General features: G+C 42.5%; 1 protein-coding gene across 1 annotated transcript in view; it reads left to right on the forward strand.

Moving 5' to 3' along the window:
* The window catches only part of COBL (cordon-bleu WH2 repeat protein), a 390271-nt gene that overhangs the window by 98504 nt on the left and 270738 nt on the right, over positions 1 to 21029 (forward strand). The window contains exon 6 of the mRNA XM_082258067.1: positions 17325 to 17408. Within this exon, the coding sequence (XP_082114193.1) occupies positions 17325 to 17408 (84 nt within the window). The remainder of the gene's footprint in view (positions 1 to 17324; positions 17409 to 21029) is intronic.

Below are 21029 nucleotides of genomic sequence, written 5' to 3' on the forward strand. Positions count from 1 at the left end.
AGGCCAATTTTCAGCTTTCAGTGCTGTCACACTTTGAATGATAATCGCGCGGTCATGCTACACTGTACCCATATGAAATTTTTATCATTTTTTTTACACAAATAGAGCTTTCTTTTGGTGGTATTTAATCATCTCTGGGTTTTTTATTTTTTACAAAGTAAATTTTGAAAATAAATTTTTCTCCTTCACTGATGTGCGCTGATGAGGCGGCACTGATGGGCACTGATAGGCTGCACTGATGGGCACTGATGAGGTGGCACTTATGGGCACTGATGAGGTGGCACTTATGGGCACTGATAAGGAGGTACTAATATGCCGCACTGATGAGCACTGATAGGCGGCATTGATAGGCGGCACTGATAGGCGGCACTGATAGGCGGCACTGATGAGCACTGATAGGCGGCACTGCTGGGCACTGAGAGGTGGCACTGAGAGGTGGCACTGCTGGGCACTGAGAGGCGGCACTGACGGGCGGCACTGATGGGCACTGATAGGCGGCACTGATGGGCACTGGCGGATGGCACTGATGGACACTGATGGGTGGCACTGATGAGCACTGATGGGCGGCACTGATGAGCACTGATGGGCAGCACCATCAGTGCCCACACTCAGTGCCCATAGTGCTGCCAGTCAGTGCTCATCAGTGCCTAGTTGAGCAGGCACTGATGGGCACTGACTGGCAGCACTATGGGCACTGATTGTGGGCATTGATGGGGGGCACTGATGGCGGGCACTGTGGGCACTGATGGGGGGGCAATTTGTGTATTTCTTTTACCTTTAGTAATCAGGGCACTGGTGATCAGTGCCCTGATTACATTACTGTGTGTCCCCGGCGCTGTGAGGCTCCCCCTCCTTCCTCACACTGCAGGCTCTGTGTGAGGAAGGAGTGCCGGCGATGAGAGATGATCTCATATGTTTACATATGAGATCATCTCTCATTGGACGGTCCGATGACGTGGTGAATGGCCGCTGTGATTGGCCATTCACCACGATCTGTGATCGGCTGTGTCCAAGGGACACGGCTGATACAGATTCTCTCCGATTCGCGCTCGCGGGAGCGCGCGGGGAGAGTCTTTCTGGGAGGCCGTTTAAAAACGCCCTCCTGAAAATTCAAGTCCGCGCTGCAGCCGTATATAGGCTGTAGCGCGGATGGCAGGTAGTTAAACAATTTGTCAATGATAGACCAGCTATCGCATTTAGAAGAGCTGCCTCACTTAGGGATAAACTTGTGAGTAGTGAATTTCATGACAAGAAAGGTGACCCATTTCTGCAGGTTGGCACGTTTCCCTGTGGTGGATGCTCTTATTGTACATATATGCTGGGCAAAAGCCAATTAACGCTTCCAAATGGTGAATCTTTTCATTTAAGGCACTTTGCAAACTGCAGCACTAAAGTAGCATATGATCACATGCGATTGTGGATCATTCTACATTGGTAAGACCAAACAAAAAATATGGCAGCGTCTATATAGACACATCCGCTACATGCAAACATGCAGTCTCTGATCTACCACTAGGGAGACATGTTACCAAAGTTCACAGGGGAAAATTTCCAAAAATCAAAATTACAGCAATAGACAAGGTTCACATACCCCAAAGAAAGAGGGGTTGAAAAAAAAAATACTCTTACAAACAGAACAGAGATGGATATATAAAATAGTAGCTGCTGAACAGTGTGGCTTGCCCACTGCCACTTCAATTGTCCCCAAATGATCCTAGAACTTTAGCTTACACATTGAAAGATCAATCGTTAGATTTTTCCACTCATTTATGATTCTTTCTGTGTTCACTTTGTATACCTTGGGATTTCCAGCCTTGTGCACCCTGTGTCTGTGCCTGTGTCCCTCATGTTCCATTGCCTGTTTCCTACCCGAGTTATCCTGAGCATTCTTTCCTGCATGCTGTCTCTTTGCTCCCTTGGCTCTTTAGTTAGTTCTTGTCTATCTGTGCAAGTCTGTTTCTGACAATCCTTTGTTATCTTCAACTGCATTCCCTGCCTGTGTTTCTCCCCTGTGTCTCAGGGTTTTCTCATTTACCTTTGCTTGCTTCTCTATGTACCCACTAACCCAATGTTGCAAGAGAATCTCACCAGTTCTCAATTGTAGCTTACTTGGGTTAATCCAAGGACAGCAATCTGGACACCGCATGCAGCACAATATCTGCCCCCTTCAGGACCTCTGGTGAAGAGCAGGGGATGTCTTAGACCCTACACTAAACAAGCAGTCAATTTTTCCCCCATCTAACCAGCTATTGCAAATCCTGGTCAGTCCCTTCACCGTAGTGGGAGCTGGTCACTGCGCAAACTGTTGCCTCTATATAAATCCTGTATAATAAAAATAATAATAATCATCATAGTGGTCTACTAGTCAGAATGCAAAGTATGACTTTGCATGCACGCCTATACCATGTTTCATTGAATTCATGATCCAGCCCAGAATAAAAAATACAGTATTATGTTTTCTCTGCATGAATCTTTCTGACTCAAATTGTTATATCTTTCATTATAAACCAATATTGAATCAACTTCAATAACAATATTTTTCTATCAAATCCACCAGCATTTTTATTAAAAACTAACGTTATGTCTTTTTACAACCCTGATTGTTTATTTTATTTTACATTTTTACTTTTTTGTTAGATAGCCAAGACATGTTCATGCAATCACATGTAAAATGTAATTGTCATATTTTTTATTGCTTTTGTTACATTTAATTGTTATTTTTTGTTTGTTCAACCTCTATATCTCTGTCTCAATGCAATTCAATTCAAATTAGCTTTATTGGCAGGACTAAATGCATATTAGCATCCCCAAAGCAGTTGAGTTTGTATGGGAAACGGTAGGTGGGGGGTAGCTCTAAGGCAAAGATGTAAGTAGGAAATTATAAATAATAGTGATAAATGGTGTAAATAAAATAATATGAATATAATGTGCCCACTATGAATATAATGTGCCCACTGTGTAATCATAAAAATTATTATCCGAATAGTGCAAAAACTGACCGAGTGTCAGTGTGTATTAACCTCTTATAAATTGCCAATAATGCAGACTAAACCACTACTGATAAATAAATAAATACAAAGTTCATCATTTGTAGAAAAATAGTTCTTGTTGAATGGGTGCAAATAGATGAATCCAAATCCTCCAAAACTACCAATAGTGCAAATTGTGCTTCCAAAGTGCCAAGGTGATGAAGTGTCACAGCAAACCGTGCACCCCCTTGTGAGTGGTCGCTCACCTTAAGACCTGTGACTATGCGATTAAGCAATAGTCAAAAAACGATTAATGGGATCTCCTTAATGCTCCCAGATAAGGTTCCTTTAACATATTGGCTCCTTCCACAAGCATTCAGGCATAAATGCAATGCAAGGAAAATAGCTTCCTTCCTTAATGCTTCTGCGTGAGGATCCTCCATAAACCTCAGTTCCTCAAGCCATCAGGTGTTTTACATATGCAAAGGAAGAAAACCCACATAGTGCTGATATCCTTAAGACAAATATTTATTGAGGAAATAAAATGTAACACTCACATTTAAAAGGTGCTTCCAGTGCACCACTCTATAACCAGCCTTCTATATCAAAAAGCGAATCACGGTGGTGTCGGATAATAATTTTTATGATTACACAGTGGGCACATTATATTCATATTATTTTATTTACACTATGTATCACTATTATTTATCATTTCCTACTTACATCTATGTATTAATTTATTGGATAATTGATTGCAATTTGGTTATATGATATTTTTGCACAGCAATTTTGTTTATTAATCTTATTTACACTGTGTGAGATAGTGGATTGTTTGCAGCAATTATATTGTCAATTGTTTGCTCGTAGGATTTATTGTTTTATTTTGGGTAGCTCTAAGGCAGTCTTTGGGGATAAAGGGGGATAGGGGAATGGATTTAATGAATTTGTAATGAATTTTTAAGTCCAAGGTTTTTCATGTCCCTCATAGTCTGTGACATGCTGTGACATATTGTGCAGCTATTTTCACCATTGGCTCCTCTTTTCCCAGAAGAATTTAAAGTTTCATCTTCTTTTCTATAGAATTGAAGTTTGGGATGAGAGTAGAGAGTGTCTGGATGTTAGTGTCCCTCACTGATGAGTAATTTGGCACTATATTGAAAGTGGTCCTCATCCTCCAGGACCCCCTGTTCACATTGCTGGCACAGTCTACTTTCCCTGGGCTTGAAGGTCTACCTGTGCCATCCTAGTTCAATTTCCACTTTAGGTGATTGGATAGAAGCACCCAGTGCCAAAAAAGAGCCAACGCATTTTTGGCGAAATGCCTCCCCTTTCTTCAGGGCTGTTTTTCTTGAAGAGTGGTTACATTTTGAGAGGGTTATATTCAAACAGCAGCTCTTCAGTAGCCAGCCTTGTGGAGCAGAGACAGCAAAACAGTTTGCTGTCTCTGCTGCACAAGGCTCGCTACTGCATAGCTGCTGATCAAATGTAACCCTCTCAAAATTTGACCACTGTTCAAGAAATACAGCCCTAAAGAAGGGGGAGGCATTTCCCATGAAAAACACATTGGCTCTAATTGTTTACTTTTATCTCCAATAAATAACAATAAAATACATCAAGTGAGACCTTCCTCTTTTTGGACATCGGGCGCTCCTCTCTAATCACCTAAAGTGTTTATTGCCCATTGTAGTTATCAGAAAGGTAGCATCCCTAGACCCCAACGGAGCCCATCACCTACCACCTACAAATGGGATACAACCCATTGGAAGCAATACCCTCTACACCTGACACACAGTAACTTGTCACTAGGCAGCCTCGAGTGGCACCAGTCCATCGCTGTCTTCCACTCAAACTCGATATGATTTGAAACTCGAGTTCAATTTCCAGGCTGTGGGCATTCAGTCTGTACAGGCTCAGGGTCTGTCTGTCTTTAGGGTCTTGTAGTAGCACCTCCAGAAAAAACGCTAAACAGACACAAGGGCGCACCGGCCTAGTGCATTATCCTTTAAAAAGGTTTATTAAAATAATTAATTAAAAATACTCACAAACAAGTTCTTGATAAAAGCATATCAGACAAGATATAGTCCTCAGCATCAATATCAGGAAAGAGTCGTCCCCTGAAGCTGTATAGGCTAACGCGTTTTGAGGCTTCGCCTCTTCTTCAGAGCCTCTGATGTCGCAGTCACGCTAAAAATCAATGATCAGACAAACAAAACAGTCCACTGAAATCCCGATTGGGATCCAAAACAAAGTATTAGTAGTGCAGACAAAACACTGAAAGTATATGATATACTTCATCTGTCAAAAACAGTCCATCATATAGAATGACATTTCCGAAATAAAGATGCTTGTAACAGTTCATATAGTTAAGATCACTGAAGAGCCCAATCCACCAAGGTATGAGAACCTACGGCGTACCGGAAGTGATCTGGGGACACGAGCGTAGCGATGCTAGCAGCCCAACATCAGCGTGGAGAGGGTGAGGGCTGGCAGTTTAGCGTGCAACAGTGGTCCTAAGTGGTTATGATGTCATGTTTATGGTACATTGCTGCATATGATACAAGAATTTGTTTGTGAGTGCATTTCCTATTGTTTGGTGTGATGAATAAATTGAGTAGTTTAAAACAATATCACACTAGTGCGTCCTTTATCTCTTTTTGCTGCTGAGCCATTTATGGATGGTCGGATGAGCATGGACGCATAAAGGTGCAAGGTTCCTTGGGCTGTTATGATCCACAGTGTAGACGAGGTTAACGGCTTATTGGAATATCAGCATCCACACGCTTGTTAGCCTTACCTGCGAGAGTGGGTGGGCCATTATATCTGATGAGTTGCCATCCTCACTTAATGTCATGGCGGTGGATGAACCAATTGTTCTGGTGTTTCTGGTCACATAGCGGTGTGTCTCCTACCTTGGTGGATTGGGCTCTTCAGTGATCTTGACTATATGAACTGTTACAAGCATCTTTATTTCAGAAATGTCATTCTATATGATGGACTGTTTTTGATAGATGAAGTATATCATATACTTTCAGTGTTTTGTCTGCGCTACTAATACTTTATTTTGGATCCCAATCGGGATTTCAGTGGAGTGTTTTGTTTGTCAAGTTTTCTATTTAAGCAGCTGCGACAGGTCGCTAAATAAGACCTTATAGACCATTGATTTTTCATCATTGCATGTGCGCAGGGGATACATTGGTTTTTAGTAATATTATTTATTTTATAAAAATCAATGATCGCCACCATTACTAGTAAAAAATAAATAAATAAATAAAAATGACATAAATCTTTCCCCTAGTTTGTAGAAGCGATAACTTTTGTGCAAATCAATCAATATACACTTATTGGGGTTTTTTTTTTAACCAAAAAATATGTAGCAGAATACAAATTGGCCTAAAATTATGATTTTTTTTTTTAATTGGGAATGTTATATAGCAGAAAGTAAAACATTTTTTTCTTTTCAGAATTGTCGCTCTTTTTTTGTTTATAGCGCAAAAAATAAAAATCTCACAGGTGATGAAATACCACCAAAAGAAAGCTCTATTTGTGGGGAAAAAAAGTACATACATTTTATTAGGGTACAATGACCGTACAATTGTCAGTTAAAGTAATGCAGTGCCCTATCACAAAAAATGGCCTGGTCATTAAGGGGGTAAATTCTCCTGGTCCAGAAGTGGTTATAGATCACTCAGTATCTGCAAGCTTCCATCTCAAACACAGAGATCAGATTCACCACTATTAATTATTTTATGTTTTTTTTGTGGTTTATTACAGCTTTAAAATACAAGTATTTTGAAAATAACCATATGACACATGCACATATATGGCCAAAAGTTACCATATGTTGCCAGCTTTAGATCTAGGTTAAATAACGTGTATGCTAAATGTATAGTCTGCTCTGCAAAAAGTGTCCAATTGTTCTTAAAGTATAAAGACTGTGTAATTCTTCATGTGTCATCATTGCATTGGACTGATGATATAAATATTGCTATGGACAAAAGGGTAAAACACTTCTGAACTGGTTAACGTTGATAAAAATTATTTAGATTAGCTATCTAGAAATACAGAAAGTGACATTTGACCCTAGAAAAAATAGCTGGTTTATCAGAAAGTGTAGATAAGGCAATTGCCTTGTAAATGTTATTTATGGCAACCATAAGGAGTGTACTACTTTATTTCTTCCACTCCCACTCATTTCCTGCATACCTTTGCACATGCACAAATGTCAACACATACAAAGATCTTTACAGTAAATATGTTAAAAACCCAGTCCCAACTGTGTGCTTAAAACATAACTACGCTGTCTCTGAGCACCACAAACCAAAACCACTTTTTTTTTTACAAGAAGAATTTTTATTAAAATAAAACTTCCAACGGTAATAACAATATATGCAGCACATAAAAACCAGTGAAAGCAGGTTACAGAAAGACATTAGTGTAGCAAATTCCAGTGAAATATTCAGTATTTCAAATTCACTATAACAATACCAGGGGCACAGCCTAAAATTTGAGGGAAATCCCTCAGTGATTACACAACTTTAAAACAGGACATCGGTTTTCTAAAGAACCCAAAAACAATATTAAGCAAAGGGGAAAGGGGAGGAAAAGAGAGGGGGAGGGGGGCTAGGTTGGAAAGGGGAGAGGGAAGGGAGGGGAATTAAGGTGGGGGGGATGACAAGAGGAGGCAAATGGTGGCCAGTATTATACACTCAGCCCTAACAGATGCACCTAAACAGGTAAAAGCACTCAGGACTGTACATTCAAATCGAAATCTGAGCCCCAATAGTCTATTCACGCAGACCAAATTTTGTGAAATTTCTTAGGACAATTATGATTCATACAGGTATGTTTGTATAGTGGCAAAACTGCTTTCAGAGCATTATGCCGAGAGGCAGGTGGGGTAGCTGATTTCCTTTTAAGTAGTATGTCCCTACAGGCATAGTAGGTGGCATAACAAATAAAAAGACGAACATGTCTGCGTGGAGGATGGACCTCAAAAATATTCAACAGAAATATTTGGGATCCAACCCAGGAGTGAACTCACAAACCCTGTTCAAAAAAGCCATGTCCCCCACCCCCCAATACCTTTGGAGTGAAGGGCAGGAGCAACCTATATAAAGAACGGAAAGGAGGCACCAGGCAATTGACAGCGAGGACAACTAAATAAAGCAGGGGGGTTTATAGCAGCCAAGCGCTGAGGGGTGTAGTATACCCTATGGAGAAATGTAGGTTGGACAAACCTATCTTTGGCTGAAATCATGGCTGGTGACATATGTACCCAGACATCCTCCCACTCCTCCTCCACAAGAGTTGGTATATCCTCATGCCATTTCCGGTATACCTAATCAACTTTGGTGGAATAAGCCAAAGAAAGGTGGGGATATATAGAGGATAACAGTTTATCTAGCACTCTAAAAGTAAGCAATTGACTCAGGGGAGTCAATTGCTACGACGTCATTTTGAGTATGTCTCTACCAGCTTTGCACATCTAAAGAGTGCCATTTTTGCCCATTCTTCTTTAATAAATAGCTCAAGCTCTGTCAGAGTGGATGGAGAACATCTGTAAACAGCAACTTTCATGTCTTGCCACAGATTCTCAATTGGATTTACGTCTGGACTGTGATTGGGCCATTCTAACACATGCTTTGATCTAAACCATTCCATTGTAGCTCTGGCTGTATGTTTAGGGTCGTTGTCTTGCTGGAAGGTGAACATCGGCCCCAGTCTCAAGTTTTTTGCAGACTCTAACAGGTTTTCTTCTAAGATTGCTTTGTATTTGGCTTCATCTATCTTCTCATCATCTCTGACCAGCTTCCCTGTCCCTGCTGAAAAAAAGCATCACCGCAACATGATGTTGCCCCCACCATGTTTCATGGTGTGTTCAGGGTGATGTGCAGTGTTAGTTTTCCAGCACACATAGCATTTTGCTTTTAGGCCAAAAGTTCAATAGTGCAATGGCTTTCTTCTTGCCACTCTTCCATAAAGGCCAGATTTGTGGAGTGTGCGACTAATAGTTGTCCTGTTGAACAGATTCTCCCATCTGAGCAGTGGATCTCTGCAGCTCCTCCAGAGTTACCATGGGCCTCTTGACTGCTTCTCTGATTAATGCTCTCCTTGCCCAGCCTGTCAGTTTAGGTGGACGACCATGTCTTGGTAGGTTTGCAGTTGTGCCATACTCTTTCCATTTTCGGATGATGGATTGTGCAGTTCTCTGTGAGATGTTCAAAGCTTGGGATATTTTTTTATAACCTAACCCAGCTTTAAACTTCTCCGCAACCTTTTCCCTGACCTGTCTGGTGTGTTCCTTGGCCTTCAAGATCCTGTTTGTCCACTAAGGTTCTCTAACAAACCTCTGAAGGCTTCACAGAACAGCTGTATTTATACTGAGATTAAATTACACACAGATGGACTCTATTTACTAATCAGGTGACTTCTGAAGGCAATTGGTTCCACTAGATTTTAGTTATGGGGTATCAGAGTAAAGGGGGCTGAATATATTTATTTAAAAAAAAAAAATTTAAAACCATTTATCATTTTCCTTCCACTTCACAATTATGTGCCACTTGGTCTGTCACATACAATCCCAATAAAAAAACATTTATGTTTTTGGTTGTAACATGACAAAATGTGGAACATTTCAAGGGGTATGAATACTTTTTCAAGGCACTGTATGTTGTGCAATTGTCATCCCACCACAGGGGGCACTGTAGCTGAATTTTCATGCTGTAGACTTGCAGAGCTCTTGCTGTAGATTTACCACTGCAATTTGCTACACATTGAAAAAGTGTCAACTAGAACTTGTACTCTAAGAGCTCTGCACGTGTTCAAACTTGCCAGTGAAAATGTGCAGCAAGTTAACAGACTTACAACTTAACAATGCCACAAGTTTTTGGCAAGTTATCCTTGCTATCTGGGTAGGACTGCCAATAGACCAGTAGAAAGTCCAAAGATCCAGCAGCTCAGTCTAGAGTCTGGAGATAAATAAGGGTACAGTCTCCCAGCTGAAGCTGGGGACAAAAATTTAAAATTACTCAGCATAATAACAGAAAAAACCTTTTAAACCAGGTTGCAAGGAATCCAATCAAGCCCTCTGGTATTCCAAGAGATAATATTACAGGCAGCCATGGGAGTGACAACAATAAGAATAAAACCAGGGGAGCAGCCAGGAGGAGGACCCAGAAAGCTAGCCATCAGTTAAAAGGATAAACCATGAATAAAGCATTATCTGACACCCACAAAAGAACAGAGGCATATTGAAAGTGCTGCATTGCGTATAAACAAAAATACCAATGAAACCAAAATTAATTCCACCCCCCCCCCACCAACCCCATAAGAGAACTTAGGGACGTCTCACACCCAATACAAAACATGGCCACCATGCCAACTAGGGGCACAATGTGCGAAAGGATTCAAATAGGACTGTCGATACACTAGTAGAAAGTTCAAAGGTCCAGCAGCTCAAGCTAAAGTCCAGAAGAAATTGAGGGTACATTCTCCCAGCCGAAGCTGGGGACAAAAACTTAAAGTCACTCAGCAAAAAATAAAAAATAAATAAAAAAAAGGGTAATAAGAGAAAAAAGGAAAAACTATCCAAAGGCAGTACGTAACAGAAAAAAAACTTTAATCCTGATGCAAGGATAAAGGAGGCAGTGCCAGCCTTCATAAAAGAGTATAACTGCATGGTTTCTATATACAGCAACGTAACCAGAGCAGCAGGTTCCAAAGTAGAAAGGTCATGGGAGCTCCACTCAGGAATAAGGCACACAGGGTTAAAGGAGAAGTACAGCCAAAGCTCGTTTGGCTGTACTTCTCTTGTGGATCACAGAAGTGAAATTAGTTCTGCACTCCAGTGACCTGTTTTCAGCAGACAGCAGGCTTCAGCTGACATCACAGAGCCACCCCAGGCTCAAGCAAGAACACAGCAATGAAGTCGGGCCTGGACTGGCACCTGGCTCAGCCACTCAGCGAGCTGCTGAGAGCCTGAACCGGCCGCCCTCGCCCCCTCCACAGCCTATTGCACCAGTGAGCGTGGGGGGGGGCAGAGCAGACAGCGGTGACTGACAGTCACCAGCTCTCTGCTTAGAGAGCCCTGAGAACTGAGCGATCAGCAGTGTTTGATTGCTCGCTTCTCAGTCTTAGAGCCAACAGGGGACAGATGCAGCATCGGACCAATGCTGCATCTACCTAGGTAAGTAGGATTCTGCAAAAAAAAAAAAAAAAAAAACATACTTCTCTTTTAAGCATGGGAACAGGTAAGTACAGGCAGCCATATAACTGGAACTAATGCAACATCAGTGTTGCCAACCACCAGTATTTTTACTGGCAGCCAGTAAAGAACAGGCACTTTTCTCCTGTTAGTAAATGCCAGTTACAGGAACAGGTTGCCAGTTAAAAATATGGCTGTGACGCTCAGCTTGGAACTGTGAATGAAAAATATCCAGGTCCAGAGCTGGCTGAGACCATCTGAGTCAATCCGAGTGCCTGCTACAGTGTGTTCGGGTGGGTTAGTCTGGCGGAAGTGGTGCCTAGGCGTGTCATGCAATGTCATGGTGCAAGGGAGCCGAGTGGAGCGACCAGAGCCTTGTGTGGGGGTCTGCAGGATGGGAGCAAGGCAAGCTGGGAGCAAAACTGTCAGTACTCTTTGAACTGGAGTGGACTGAAGTGACCACCTGGCGTGGAGAGAGACTGTCACTGTGACTTAGGAGGGGATGTGTCGTGTGGGTAAGGAGTCATCACCATCTGTGCTGCTGCAGTGCACACTACTGTCATTTTAATTGTGAGAATCAGTTTCATGTGTGTGTGCCTGCCCATTCTAATTTCCTCCTGTGCCTGAGCTACTTACAGTATTTACTATATTGAAAATAAAATAAGAAGTACCGTAGAATTTTTGCCGTAATATCTACGTTAAATCACATTTCTAACTGCATATTGTACTTGTTTGTAGCCTAAATACTGAATTGCATATTGTACTTGTTTGTAGCCTAAATACTGACATTTGTATTTAAAACTTTTAACTTTTTGAAATGCCAGTAAAAACTTGGCTGTGCCAGTAAATTTTGAGTGTTGTGTCCCTAAATTTCAATCTGGTAGGTTAGCAACACTGTGTGACATAGAAGCCAGAAATCACATCAGGTAACAGCAGGAGTCAGCCCACACTGTCTCTAGAGACAAGCATGGACAGCAGATACAGCTCACTGCCAACGGATCGTGTCCAGCCATGCTGAGGCGTCTTCCAGGGAAGTAAAGAAATGCACAGATTTGCCATCTTCAACTCGGACCTGGGCAGGAAACAACATGCTATACTTGAGCCCCTTAGATCAGAGTTGAGCCCGCACCGAGTCAAAGGATTTCTTCTGGGTCTCCACCGAGTAATCCAGGAACAGCAGGAGTTTTTCATTTTCATAGTTGAGCTCGCCCTGGGCCCACGCTTCCCGCAGGACCAAGTCTTGATCCCGGAAATGCAATAATTTAAAGATAAAAAACACTATTTAATTGATTTTTATATTTAAAGCAAACTTCCCCATCCATCCATGTTGCCTTTATGCTTTATTTATATAGACATCACCCTAGTATTTCTGGCCATGACCATCTTGAGTAAGGGCAAATGATTAATCTAGCAATTACTTCCTGGTACCAATGTCTGCTTAGTTCAGGCATACAAGCAGGAGGGTGTGCTTAGCTGAGAAAATCCCTCCTGAAGACTCCTGGGATGTATGACATCAATTGCCTAGGCATGGAAACTAGGAAGTTACTAAAGAAATGTAAAAAATAGTTCAAAACAAGTAAATAAAATATATTTTCCTATCTATTTACTAATGCAAGCAGGATAAGGATTAAAAATAGTCAATGTTTTTTGAGAGAATGAAGTTCTACTTTAAATTAGTGACCTGGTGTTCCAAGGGGAAGTTCTGCTTTAAGTCCTCCTCCCCCTCCTTTACCATGTTTGGCATATCATTTTTTTAGAGGGGGTGGGGGTGAGTGTGTACCTGTTAAAATCACTTAGGCAATCGGAGCAAAAGTTAGGCCCCCTCTCTTCATCTGCAACACTCTGGGACATGTCACAGGTCCTAGAAGGCTGGGGTACCATTCACAAAGTGCAGCGCGGCTCGCGCATGTACATTAGGAAGCTGTCTGTAAAGCCGCAAGCTGTCTCAGCCGGTTTTCCACACTAAAGATGCTATCGCCGGAGACGGAAGACTAGTGATGAAGTAGACAGGGTGAGGACAGCGCTGGATTCCCAGACTGCTAAGTGTCCCTTTATTTAAAGTCAACAGCAACAGTATTTGTAGTTGCTGACTTGTATTTTTTATTTTTTCTAGAGTAAAGAATTGCTTTAAATTGGTTACCTGACATATAAGATGTATTTACCTTGGCTTGAATAGTCATATAAAATCTTTATAAACCCTGGCAACTAGAACCGATCGGCTCTCTTCTTCTTGCGCCTGTCAGGCGCGAACTGAGGAAGCCCGATTAACGGCACTTCCTATTTACTATGTGACCAGCTGTGATTGGACACAGATGGTCACATGGTAAAGAGCCTACGTCATAGGCTCTTTACCGGGATCAGAGATGCGGTGTGTCAGAGTGACACACCGCACCACCGATCGCCGCTCTGCACGCCCAGTCAGGATAGTGCAACCACTTTGCGGCCGTCATTTTGCTATATGACGGGCGGGAAGTTGTTAAGTCTGGGCTCTGACTAAGCAATGCAAGGATATTCACCTTTTTCCCCTTCAACCACTGTGTGGTCATTTTTGCTGTGCGTTTTGGGTCATTGTCATGTTGGAAGGTAAACCTTCTTTCCATTGACAACTTTTTGGCAGAGGGCAGCAGAATTTCCGTTGACAGTGTTTTGCCCCATCCATTTTTCCTTCTATCCTGACAAGTGCTCCAGTCCCTGCTACAGAGAAACACCCCCATAACAGGATATTACCACCTCCATACTTTACTGTAGGAATTATGTTTTTTGGATGGGGATCTGTATTGAGTTTCCATGAGACATATTGTTTGGTGTTGATGTCAAATAATTCATTTTTAGTCTCATCTGACCATAACACCTTTTTCCATGTGGCCTCAGAATTTTCAAGCTGTGTTATGGCAAAGTATGATGTTCCCAGATATCACACTGCTATTCTGAGGCCGTCTGGGGTCTATGGAAGGCCATTAGGGACGTGTGCGTTTCTTTCTGGCTGACATCCTTCCGATTCCTTCCTTTCAGCCGAGAGGCACTGATAGGAGTGGGTGTGACCAGAAGTGACATGTGCGGTCCATTCAGACCAACGTCCTTCCGGTCTCCTGGCCCTCGGCTGATTGTCAGTGATGTGATCGAACGTCACCGGATGTGACATACCTAGACCGTCAGATAGGCTTCTGGAACGCACAACACGGCCATGTTTCCATTGTTTGGCCGGCATGCATTCCACAGACTAATATGTGTGATGTCTATCAATCTGTTGGATACAGGCGGACCCCCCAACATTTGTCCATCCTAAATGGGATTATATAGATGATCTGGCCATCGGGGGGGCCTGAATGACCATTTCAGCAACATGTCCCTGGTGATGGTTGACAACACAAGTTGTGATCAATTTATTATGTATTAATTATTAATTTAGTTAATAATTATTTTTCTGTTTTGTGACCTATGAAAAATGTTTGCCAGGATTATGTTCCCCCATCATAATATGCTTATGTTTAGATCTATATATATATATATATATATATATATATATATATATATATATATACTGTTTTGATGAAGCATCTCTTTTGCACAAAAGTATATTTTCATAATGAAAAGTCATTGGCAAAAACCTTTTTGTGTATCTTTATGTTGTGGCCTATTTACATGTATGTTTTATTGTGGCATTTATCCAATCGGGAGTTCCAATACTACAGCCCTGCCCATTGTGGGAGGGACTTGTGGTTTAGGGTCATTTATTTATGACTATTTAAAGATCAGCTGCCCACACTCCAAATCCAGCTCTGAGGAACGTGTCAGCTTCCTTTGGAGATATCCATTCCATGACTGTCGTTGACCAGCAGACCATGCTAGGGTGAAATCTGGGTTTATTTATACCTTTAACTGCTTGAATTGTCTTCCTTATTTGTGAGTATAATGTGCATATATTTTAAATAAAAATCTTTTTTTGCAAAGGTAATGCGCTAGGCGGTTGTGCCCTCTTTATTTTTTCTTTCTTGAGGAGAGGCCTTTTTCTTGCAACCCTACCATACAAACTGTATTCGGGGATAATTTGTGGTGTTGTTGTCACACTTACACAATAACCACAATAACCACTCTTTGTTATAAATTCCTGAAACTGCTCCAGAGTTGCTGTAGGACTCTCGGTAGCCTCTCTGACCAGTTTTCTCCTAGCTCTTTCATCCAGTTTGGAGTGATATCCTGATCCAGGGAGGGTCTGTGTTGTACCAGATATCTTCCACTTCTTAATTAGGGATGGGCTGAACACCCCCATGGTCGGTTCGCAGTAGAACTCCCGAACAGGAGAAATGTTCTAACCCGAAACGCAAACCCCAATTGAAGTCTATAGGAGCAGAACAGGAAAAATCAAAAGTTCCCATTTTGAAGGCTTATATGTAAGTAATTGACCATAAAGGGGTATAGGGGTCTGGGTACTATCCTGGGGGACATGGATCAATAAAAAAAAAAAAAGTAAAAACAATGATTTTTCAAGAGCAGTGATTTTAATGATGCTTAAAGTGCAACAATAAAAATGAAAAATGTCTTTAAATATATTGCCTGGGGGGGTCCCCTTAATGTGCCTGTAAAGTGGTGCATCTGTATCATGCATTAAACATGCTACAGAAAAAATTACATTTCTAAAGAAAAAAAAATAAGTCAAATCACATTTATAATGACTTGCAGTTACAATTGCCGGCTCCCACAAAATCCATACCAGACCCTTATACTGGCACGCAGCCTAGCAGGTCAGGAAAGGGGAAGGGATGAGCGAGGTACCCCCCCCCCCACCCCAGAGCATCTTGTCCCCATGTTGATGGGGACAAGGGCCTCTTCCCGACAACCCTGGGCTGTGGTTGTCGGGGGCTGCGAGTAGGGGCTTATCAGAATCTGAAAGCCCCCTTTAACAGATCCCGGCCCCCCTCCTATGTGAATCCCCCTACCCATTCACCAAAAATGTGATGACACTGACCCAGCATGCACCTGTCTGTGATGTCACGAGGGGATGGGACCACCTGGTGACGTCCCACCCCACCCATTCCCTATATAAGAACTGTCAAACCACAAACGGGCAGACCATGGGAAGCATTCAATGAGAGCAGAGCTTTTTTTTTCTTCTTTTTTTGGGTCGGCAGGTGCTGCAGGTGACGTGATTGATGATGGATTTACATTGGGGGACACAATTTTGATATTTTTGAATAAAGGACTGTCTCATGTATTTATTTTTTTGTACACTTATTTGGTGAATGGGTAGGGTTACGATGTAGCTGATACCCATTCACATGGGAGGGCTGGGATCTCAGGGCACCCTTCCAGTTTCTGATAAGCCCCCTTCCACAGACCCCCGACAACCACAGCCCAGGGTTGTCAAGAAGAGGCCCTTGTCCCCATCAACATGGGAACAAGGTGCTCTGGGGCAGGGGGCAGAGCCCTCCCTGCCCCAGAGCACCCCCTACATTGAGTGCATATGGTTTGGGGGGGCGCTTGCTCGTACCCTCCCCTTTCCTGACCTGCCAGGCTGCATGCCCAGATAAGGGTGTGGTACGAATTTTCGGGGGACCCCACGCCATTTATTTTTTTTAAATGTTGGCATTGGCTTGTTGAAGGGACTTGGTATGGAGTGGGGTTAAGGACGCCACGGTTTGCTTCCAAGCCCTGCTCCTTAACAACCAGCTTATACTGCGAACACCCGGCAAACCTGGGTGTTTGGCCCCCAACTCATGCTGGGGCCAAACCGTTCGCCCATTCCTATTCTTAATATTAGACTTTGCTATGATTCTAGTCATTGATAAAGCTTTTGAATTTTTTTTTTTTTTTATACATTTCCTGACTTGTGCCTGTCCACAACGTTTTTCTGGAGATCTTTTGACGGTGCCTTGCCACTCATAGTTGATTGTTCACTTCAGTTGCACTAACAGGGACTGAAATGCTCCAGGAAAGCTTTTTTCCATGCTGAGCTAATTAAATTGATTACTGCCATCCTTTTCCTATGCATAAACAAGGGGAAGAATGTATTTAATACAGTCGCGTCCATCCTGTCACTTCACCAATTTCCAACCTCACTTTTTTAAGATTAATATATTTGAAAAGCATGTTGTGCTCCTTCTGACCTTTAGAACATAGAGTCATAATATAAATTTACCTTTTGTTTGTGGCAGAATGAAACGACAATAGGACGTGCGGATAGTGATGATTACGAAGAGATTTTCCAGACTGCATCTACCAGTGGGCAAAGGTGTGAAGTGAGTGATTTTTTTTATTTTATTTTATGTCTTATACACTGTATAAATATTTAAAGTACTTTGGGTTTCTGTTAATCATTGTGTTTCTTATCCAACTTTGAGTAAATTTCATGTGTCCATAAACTTAAAGTGGTTCTAAAGCCTCCAGGTTTTTACCTTAAAGGAGTAACGTTCTTGTTGTTGATCTCCTACCTTCACCAACTAAGTCATCCCTTTTAGCTCAGTAGTTCCTCTGTAATAGCCTGCTGTTTTTCAAATAAAATGGTTACTTGCCAGTGATTTCCTGTTTCTTAGACTGGTGGCTGCTATTGCATCTGTTCCCCCAGTCACCGGTATTGGCACGTCCCATTTATAGTTTTATATACATCAAGCAGGGATGTACTTCCATCCCTGCTTGCTGTAGTGGGAGGAGGGGTCCTACAAACCCCTGTTCTGTGCCACCTATGGAGGTGGTGTCCCCCTCCTCCTACCTCCTCCTTTGCTCCCTGCCAGCACTTCCCCTCCCAAAGTCATTTCACTGTTCCCAACATACCCCACTGCCGGCCGCCCTCCATCTGTCACTGCTGCACCGGGATCACAGAGGATGACACAGAGCGGGAATCTCCCTACATCTTGTAGGTGAAATGCCGGCTGCTGTAAAATCCCACCTCCTGTGATAGACAGCACATTGGTCTAATGACGGTCCAGGAGGCAGGAATTTACAGCGACTAGCGTTTCACATACAAGATGAGTCACAGCTGGGGAGCCCCACTTTGTGTGATCCAGCCGGCTATCCTAACGATCCCTGCTGCACTGATGTGCACTGATAGGCTGAACTTATGTGCACTGATAAGCTGCACTGATGGGCACAGATAAGCTGCACTTATGGGCACTAATGGGACTGCACTGATAAGACAGCACTGATATGCTGTACTTATGGGCACTAATAAACTGCACTAATGGGCACGCCACTAAGGCTGCACTGATGAGGCTGCACTTATGGGCACTGATAAACTCGCTGATGGGCACTGATCGGGCTGCACTGATATGCTGCACTGATGGGCACTTATAAACTGCACTGATGGTCAATAAGGCGGCAATGATGGGCACTGATGAGGCTGCACTTATGGGCACTAATAGGCTGAATTAATGGGCACTAATGAGGCTACACTGATGAACACTGGTCAGGCTGCACTGCTGGGCACTAATAGACTGCACTGATGGGAACTGATGAGGCTGCACTGATAAGCAGTGGACACTATCCATTGCTTTACTGACACCGTCCACTGCCAAATATCTATAGGAGAGGGGTGTCGACTATCCCTGCAAAGTTTCATTTTTTGTCTTATTTTCAGTTTGATGTGTATTATATGTGACATTAAATATCACAGAGACTCATATTGTGGTAATATTGAAGTTTGTTGAGATTTCCATAAATTAGAGGGTTCCACAACTGTGTTATTGATTAGTAAGTTAGTGCTGCACTTTTTTGTTTTTATCACATGCTGACATTTACTTGTGCCACATGCTGATGTAAAGCAGCATGTCCCATGTCTGTGTTGCGGCTAAAGATGTGCTCACATACACCATACAAGCACGGATTGCTGTTAGAAAGATCTCAAAGCTAGAGAAGGAGGAGGAATATTTATAATACTAAATTACAACAAAGTACAACAGGTAAAATATATAATTATGGGCAGGTGTCTACAGTTCAGTAATGATTACATTAAGCAAGTAAGAACAATTTGTTTATCTCCTGTTGTGGCTGGAGAAGGAGGGATCACATGTGAGGAAAGCAGCACAAACATGCTTTGCATTTATAAGGCTGTAACCTACCTATCCTGCTGTGTGTTACTGAGTAGTGTGGCTGCAGAATAAGGGGGTGTGATTTATGTTGAAGTGGACTAGTTCACATTTAACATGCACAGGCCTAGTGTACCCTCCCACATTCACTGCAATTCGCAAAGCATGATGGGAAGTGTAGTTTCATTATAGTGTAGAGCAGTGATGCGAACCTTGGCACCCCAGATGATTTGGAACTACATTTCCTACTCTGCAGAGTGCATGAGCATCATAGGAAATGTACTTCAAAAACATCTGGGGTGCCAAGGTTTGCCATCACTGGTGTAGAGAGAGGGGAGAGGATATGATGTAATCCCTGCTGTAACACCTCCTCCTTGGCAGAATAGACGCTGCATTTTTTGAATTACAGAGATGACTTCCTGAAAACATAATTATACTTTTCTCTTTAATGGTAAAGAATTTCACAAAGGTAATATCTGTTTAGTGTTTTGTGTAGGGGCTATACTAAGATTTGATTTTTTGCCGATCCAGGAGTTCTGCTTTAATGTATCCTGAGCATTAAGGTAAAAAAACTTTCTGTGCTGCCCCCCCCCCCCCCCCATATTCTTACCTGAGCTCTTGCCACTGCCTCCCTCCTCATTGGGCAGATTGATAGCAGTGGCAGCCATTGGTTCCTGCTGCTGTCAATCAAATGCTATGCTGAGGGAGGGGGGGGGGCAGGGCCGACTTGCCCAGTCTGTGTCAATAGATGCACATTGGGCAGGTCATGAGTGAGCATTTGTCTTTCCTTGGGGGGATTCGCCGAAGAGGAGGAGCCTGGAGCGCTGGCAAGGGACCCCAGAATAGGAGGATCAGAGCTGCTCTGTGCAAAACCATAGCACAGAGCAGGTAAGTATGAAATGTTTGTTATTTTGGTTTAAAAAAAAAAAACGACAAAGGTTTATAATCACAGTGTACCTAAAACCAAAACTTGTTTTTCCCTCTCTTCCCTTTCCTTTAATCTATTGAGGGACAAAAGAAGTCTTGCATATTCACGTTAAACTACTATCTCAATTAAGATTGGACACTGGAAAAAAAAAAACAGTTTTTCTAGCTCAGGATAACCTTTCTTACTATCAGCGTACTTTCTTTTTTTTGCTAATGTACTAGGAGTATGGACATCTTCTTCAGCTGCACTGTTACGCCTCTTGCACACTGCAGCTTAAAAATGCTCAGTACAGCGTTTTTTTTTTTCTGAGCTAAAATAGAGCCCATTCATTCTTAATGTGCCAATGCACACAGCCGCGTAAATGAGCGCCGCGTTTTCTTCAGTAAGAACAAAATAGAAAAATCTGCATTTTTGGTCAGTAATTTGCGCCTGATGCGCGCAAAAACGTGCAAAAACGCGCAAAAACGCGCGAATACGCTCAAATGACCCAAAATGTCAATTGAATATCCAGACCGCTAGAATAAATTTGCGCGCAATTACGCGCATTTGCGCGAATTCGCGCGAGCGCGTAAGCGCAAAAATGCGCGCAAATGCGCGAAAATGCACGCATTACGATTACGCCAGAAAACGTAGATGCTCTAACAGGAGTATCGTGTGTAAGGTGCCCAAAAACGAACTTATTTCTTTACTAGTACATTTCCTTCATTTCAATTAATTAAAGAATCTGCTCTATCTGGCTGATAAAGCTGATCTCTTTGATTGCAACTGACTTTTGGAGCGCTGCATTCAGACCCTGCTGGTCTGGACATTGCGGAGATAGCCTAAAAGTGACCTTGAGCAATGGGCGACCCCCAGCTCACATTCCAATTATGGTTTCAGGGCTGCTTCTTCTGCACCTTGTGAAAAAGACA

The sequence above is a fragment of the Pelophylax lessonae genome, assembly GCF_965119305.1.
Source record: "Pelophylax lessonae genome assembly, chromosome: 5".
Taxonomy (NCBI): domain Eukaryota; kingdom Metazoa; phylum Chordata; class Amphibia; order Anura; family Ranidae; genus Pelophylax; species Pelophylax lessonae.